The sequence below is a fragment of the Echinops telfairi genome, unplaced genomic scaffold, assembly GCF_000313985.2.
Source record: "Echinops telfairi isolate 266 unplaced genomic scaffold, ASM31398v2 ScPeMD7_18;HRSCAF=68, whole genome shotgun sequence".
Classification (NCBI taxonomy): Eukaryota; Metazoa; Chordata; class Mammalia; order Afrosoricida; family Tenrecidae; genus Echinops; species Echinops telfairi.
In genome coordinates, this window is record NW_022103915.1 from 84,266,844 (window position 1) to 84,272,795 (window position 5,952).

Consider the following 5,952-nt stretch of genomic DNA (forward strand, 5'->3'; position numbering starts at 1 on the left):
GTGTGTGTGTGTGTGTGTGTGTGTGTGTGTGTGTTGGGTGGGGGGGCTCTGCACCATCCACCTCCAGGGCACGCTCTGAGAGGCATTTCTTAGTGACAGGGGAAGTCTTGGTTTTCATGGGGAGCAGAGGACGGGGACTGCGGGAAGCCTGCCCCTTCTGATGGTTGAACCTAACCTAACTCATGCCTGGGAGAGACAGGCCAGCCTCTCCCCAGCCCCCAGTCCCTTCAAGTCCCAGAAAGCAGTTCTTCCTTCAGTCTAACTTCAAGCCTTCTTGCTGCAACGGAAACTTGCTGCAGCCACCTCCAGCTGAGGGGGCAACAAAAAGGCAGAAGCTGGCAGGAGGCAGCGGGGAGTTCTCAGGGGGTTCAGAAAGCTTGGAGAGACACTTTGAGGTGGCAGCCAGCCGGGGGCTGGATTGGGGGAGTGGGAGGTGGTCGTACCAGCTCGGTTTCCAGCAGGATCCCTCTGAGGGAAGAGAGGAAGGTCTTGTCCAAGGCGAAGCCCTGCAGCCCCGCCGCTGCCCCCTCCTCGGGGTGCCAGTCCTGGGGCTCTCGAGCACCCGGCATCTCCTCGGGGCCCACAGGTACAGCCCCCACACACACCACCACCACCACTCGCAGGCTGGGAAGAAAAACGGAGACCTGGCAGGCTGGGCGAGCCAACGAAAGCAGGAAGGTGCTGAGAGTCCAGGAGGTCTGAGGGGCCCCAGAAGGTGGCTGTTGGGGAGACTGCCCAGATGGCCCTGGCCCCGCTCCCCAGAGCGCCCCCCAGGGTGCCTGCGCCAGCCACGCCGGGACACAAGGGTGGGCGGGGAGGTGGCTAAGCCCTCCCCTGACTCAGAGCCGACCCAGTCCTGAGAAGGGGATGGGAGAGAGGAGGAGGTCCCGGAGAACCTGGGAGGAGCTGGGAGGGGAGCCAAGAAACCAGAGGAGGATAGGGTGCCCCCCTAAGGACCCAAGTCTGAAGAAGCAGCGCACAGACCCCCGCCTCCCCTAACCCTAACTCTCTTCCTTGGCTCCTCCTCTCTCCTGATCCTGTTAGGGAGGGTGTGAGCTGGGGCCTAGAGCAGGCAGCGCCCCCCACCCCCTTTCCACCCCATCGTCCGCCCCCAGGAACGAGCAGTCGCCGCCAGGACCCGAGGACAAAGGCAGATTGTTGGAGACAAGGGGGCGCTGTGTGGCTGGGGCGCACGGTGCCTCAATAGGCCTCTGTGTCTCCCGCATGCGGGGAGGGCGGCTGGCCCCCACCGGGGGGCTCGGGGCGCCGTGGAGGGAAGCGCTGGGCGGGCACGGCGCGAACTCCAGCAGACAGCCAGTTGCAGGGGGCTGTAGGTGCGGCCGAGGCGGGCGTTCGGGGGCCACCTCAAGGTATCTAGGGCGCAGAGATGCCAAAGAGAAGTGCGGGGCGTTTTCCGATAACAGATGGTTTATTTGAAGGAGTCCCTCCGTGCTCAGAAGCAGCCCTGTCCAGCCTCGGAACCGCGCGGCTGCGCGCCCAGAGCGGACGGTCACGGAGAGTCGGAACCGCGCGAGTGGACGGCCGATGGCGCAAACACACTGACCAGCCGGAACAGAGGCCCTGGGCCGACACCTGGGACATGTTCAGAAAGTGTCCGTGCTGTGCCAGGGCCGCGGGGATGGGAGGACAGGAGCTGTGGCCCCCGGAGGGAGAAGTGGCAGGCCTCGGAAGGCCTTTCCCGAGAGGACGCGGGCAGGTCGCGGGGACACCAGCTGTCAGCGGCCATAAGCAGCAGCTAACCCCCACCCCAACCCACCTCCGCTCCCACCCCACCCCCTCGTCACTTCGCCCTACAATTCAGTCTTTTCTAAAAAAGTGCAAACGTGCAGGTGGACCCCAGAAGCCTCCACCCCACCCCCACCCCCTCTCCCAGGATCCTGCGGATCCCTGGAGGTGGCTTTGAAGGGGCTGAGCATTTGGGAGTCTGTGCCCCAGAGGTGGCACGGGTGGTGTCGCCGTTTCCGATGGGGGCGTGGCCTGGGGGGGGCTCCACTAGGCCATCACTCGGGGCCGGACGCACACACAGGCCAGGGACACGCGGTAGAGTCTCCGCTCCAGGCAGTAGCCTTTGTGGGCACCCTGCTTTCGGTGGCACCGGCGCCGGTAGAAGACAGTCTGGTTGTGGTAGAGCAGCTCCGAGTTGCCCAGGGGGTTCATGTGGGTGCCTGTCTGTAGGCTGACACAGTGTGGGCACAGGCAGCGGGCGTGGTACAGGTCCTGGGGGAACCGGTTCAAGTCTCTGTCCAACCTGGGAGGGGAGCACAGCCGTGTCAAAGAGGCGGTGGGGGGTGAGCAATGTACTGGGTGACACTCAGTCGCCACAATGCCTGCCTCTCAAATCTCTGTGCAGCCTCTCAGTAGCTTAGTGCTTTTAATGAAAATATCTCTGGGATTAGTCTCATTAGCCCAGCCTGCATGATCCGCTGTACCTACAAGACTAAAACTCTAGGCTAATTCACGTTTTTAACCTTCTAATTCACTCCAGTCAGCACTGTCCTTATTGCCCAATTATATGGGGAAAGGCCAGGCTTTCTTCTCCATAAAGAGTGAGTCTCGGGAACCCACAGGGGCAGTTCCACCCCGTCCTATAAGGGATGGACTCCATGGCAGTGAGTGAGATACGGACCCAGCAGGGACTGTGGTTTGGATGCTGGTGGTATTTTTATTGTCGCTGATTTTAATTGCTTCTCAGATGTTTCACTATAATATACAGTTGTTGGTATGTGTGACCCTTTATCAATAACTGTTTTCGAGAATAAAGTTGAAATTAAAAGAAAAGAAGGGACAAAGTGTTTCTGCTGGGTTTCTAATAATGTTGTGATTCAACGTGGGAAAAGCCTACGAAAACAGTTTCGGTGTTGGTATTCATATAATCTAAGAAATCTCACATGTAAGCAACTTTTAAAAAACCCAAACCCACTACTGGCATGAATCATGTCCATTCCAACTCCCAGTGAGCTGGCATGGGCGACTAAGTCTTTACAGAAACAGACGGCCTCATCTTGCCCAAGGAGCAGTTAGCGGGTTTGAATCACCAACTTCGCAGTTAGCATCCAAATTATCATATCTTGTTCTGTGATTAAAATCGGTCCAACTGTTACTAAGGATTCTGCAGGATTTGGTCTAGGCTCTGCTAGGTCATCACTGTGTTGGCCAGCACATAGTTTGGAAAATATTTGGGGGTAGGGATTGACACCATGAGTTAGCCCTCTGGTGACACTCACTCTAGTAGTGGCCGTGGGGTGGCACTCCTCAGGGTTTGGAGGGAGGCAGGGAGGGCAGAGGAAGAAAACAGTGTGGTAGCACCAGCTCTGGCACCAACTTGCCTAACTTTGACCAAATCACTGCCTCCTCTCTAGGACCATTGTCCCTCAGTGCAAATGACAATGAAGTAAACTCAACTCTCTGCCATCGAGCTGAGTCCAACTGACCCTGTAGGACAGTGTAGGACTGGTCTTGTACATTTCTAAGAACTCTATGGGAGCAGAAGGTCTCACTTCTCTCCTGAGGAGTAGCTGATGGTTTCGAACTGCTGACCCTGTGGTGTACAGTCCAACGGATAACCACTATGCCAAGTGGTTTCCAACTAATCCAGAGGTTCTGGGTAGCAGGGGAAGGTGATTTGAAAGCCACTAATAAGTAGAGGTTCCAAAGGCCAGGGACCCCAGTATCCTAGCAGGAATCGCCCTGGGTTGTAGGACCCGTCTCCAAGCAGGCCAGCCCCAGCAAACAGCCTGAGCTAACACAGCAGGTCCTCAAGCGGGTTCCCTGGGAAACAAAGGGGAGCTCTAGGAGGATGGGAGCTGGGGGGGAAAGAGGTTCCCTGGCTAAGTAGAGGAGCCCTGGTGGCATAGTGGTTATGAGTTGGGCTATTTCCGGAAAGGTCAGTGATTTGAAGCCACCGCTGCTCCTCGTGAGGAAGACGGGGCTTTTCCGCCCAGCAGCAGTTCTACCCTGTCCTATGGTGACAGTGAGTGACAGTGAGTTTGGTTTTGTTTAGCATCTAAGTGAGTTTGTGCAACACTGCGTGGAATAGCTTCTGTTCTTTTCCCTTCCTGCAGCCACCCATGCGCTGGGGCCTTATGGACCTTGTCCCTTCTTTCTGAGGGGCAGCTTGTGGATCTTGCGTTGCCCAGCACATACTTTGGAAAAGGTCACCGAAATGGTTATCAGGGGCTCACAACCTTCCAAAGTGGGGCTGGGACCGCAGCTGAGTCAACCAGCAGTGGCTCCCAAGGGCTCCCACCCCATTGGACTTGGCCCAGGATCTAACCCGCCCGCCCTCTGAGACTCCTCCAAGGCCTAGTGTCTCCACCCTGGTCCTAGTCTCCATTACAGTGAAACCGATGTCTATTGCTCTGAACTTCACCCACCCCATCCTCCACCCCAAACTCAGGCCAGGCCAAAACTAGCCCTGGAGGAAGTGGGGACAGACACTTGGTAAAGACACAAGATGGAAACAAAAATATTCTGGGAGCTTTAAGATCCTAATTTCTAGCACTTTCCTTCTTTCTTGGTACTTTGAATTTAATGCTTCCTAATATTTTTTCACCTCATGGCCCCAAAAGAGAATTATACTATTGGTGTACAGAGGGAAAGAAGACTGCTCGTGGGCACAAATAACCAGCCATTCAGCTGCCCACAGAGGCTGAGAGAGTTCACTCTCTTAGTCGACGTGGGACCCGCTCTGGGCCCGGGACCGGTGGCACTGCGTCTCTTTGTGCCTATGGTACCATCATCCCTGGTCCAAAAACATGGCCGCCGTAAGGTCAGGACATGAGGAAGCCACAAATCCTGTTCTCAGTACAGATGTGTGTACACATTCGCTGGTTTCATCGGCACATTAGTCTGTGGAATAGTATGCCTATTTTACAGATGGGGCAGGGGGGACCAAAGACCTGGTCATTGGTCCATGTTCACCTAGTAAGAATAAGAGCTAGAACTAAAACCCTGGCCTTGCCTAACTATGGTTAGGTCTCTGGAGGCTAAATGAAGGAAGGTAAGCTAGACTTACGGTGCTCTGGTGGAGCACTCGACAACTATTAAAAGTGAGTGGTTGGAAGAAAAGACATGCTCCCGGAAATAGTACAGCCCAGGAAGCCCTGGGGGAGAGTTCTGTCCCCTGGGGAATCTGGGAGGCAGAATCAACTCAATGGCACCCAATACCCGTGGGCTTGACTGGAGTAGGGCGCCCCGCAGCCCTCACCCACACCTTGAGCGGCACACAGAGGGGGAGACTACAGACTCACTCATATCTCCAGGGGGAGATGGCCCTGCTGTTCAGGGGCCCGTCCTCGCTGGCCCGGCAGGACTCCTCCTGGTAGGCGAGGTTGGCTGTCTCTGGAGGAATCACCACCACGGGGCTCCCCTTCAGCCACTCCTCCAAGAGGTCTTGCCCTTTGCTGGACCAGCAGCTGGTCTGGTGGGAGCTGTCCTTCCGGATCCGCACACTGAAGGTGCTGGCTCCCAGCACCATGGTCAGGAGGGCAACCACCTGCAGGAAGAGGCCGGTGAGAGAGCTGTCCTCGTCCAATCAGGGTCCCTCTGCCCTCGCCTCCACCACGCTGCCAGCTGCTCCCGAGATGCAGGCTTCTAGCTCCCCAGCCCCAGACCAGGGAGGTTGGCCTGACGCCACCCTGAGCAACACCTGTGCTCCTTCCCAGCTCTCACTGGGACCAGCCCTCTGCACACCCACCTGGAACATGCTGGCTGCCCGCTGTTCGTTCAGCCTCTAGGCACTCATGGACGGGCACGCAGGGCCTTGTGGCTGCAGGTTGACTGGAGCAGTTAAGCATCCCAGTTTTATTTTGAGCAAACTTGTTTTGTTTATTCAAATTTATTTCCACTACCTTTGGGAGGAAGTGCCCTGAGATTAAAAAGACAAAACAAAACAAAACAAAACCCAGAAAGTGTTTCCAAAAGCTACTCAAA

At 56.4% G+C, this 5,952-nt stretch overlaps 2 protein-coding genes across 2 annotated transcripts in view; both read right to left on the reverse strand.

Moving 5' to 3' along the window:
• The window catches only part of CMTM5 (CKLF like MARVEL transmembrane domain containing 5), a 2,676-nt gene extending 1,887 nt beyond the window's left edge, over positions 1–789 (reverse strand). Inside the window, exon 1 of the mRNA XM_004698905.2 lies at positions 444–789. Within this exon, the coding sequence (XP_004698962.1) occupies positions 444–569 (126 nt within the window). The 5' untranslated portion in view covers positions 570–789. The remainder of the gene's footprint in view (positions 1–443) is intronic.
• Positions 790–1,920: 1,131 nt separating this feature from the next.
• Positions 1,921–5,725, reverse strand: IL25 (interleukin 25). The gene is made up of 3 exons (XM_030884893.2): positions 5,717–5,725; positions 5,271–5,545; positions 1,921–2,269 (listed from the first exon to the last, which is right to left on the reverse strand). Exons 1-3 carry the CDS (start codon positions 5,723–5,725, stop codon positions 2,014–2,016), a joined length of 540 nt encoding a protein of 179 aa, XP_030740753.1. The 3' UTR covers positions 1,921–2,013.
• Between the last annotated feature and the right edge of the window lie 227 nt (positions 5,726–5,952).

What these genes read in the sequence shown, in the direction of transcription:
- IL25 (XM_030884893.2), bottom strand. An exon ending in ATCTCCCCCTGGAGATATGA is followed by an intron (nt 2,270 to 5,270) that starts GTGAGTCTGTAG and finishes CTCCCCTCCCAG; the next exon opens with GTTGGACAGAGACTTGAACC.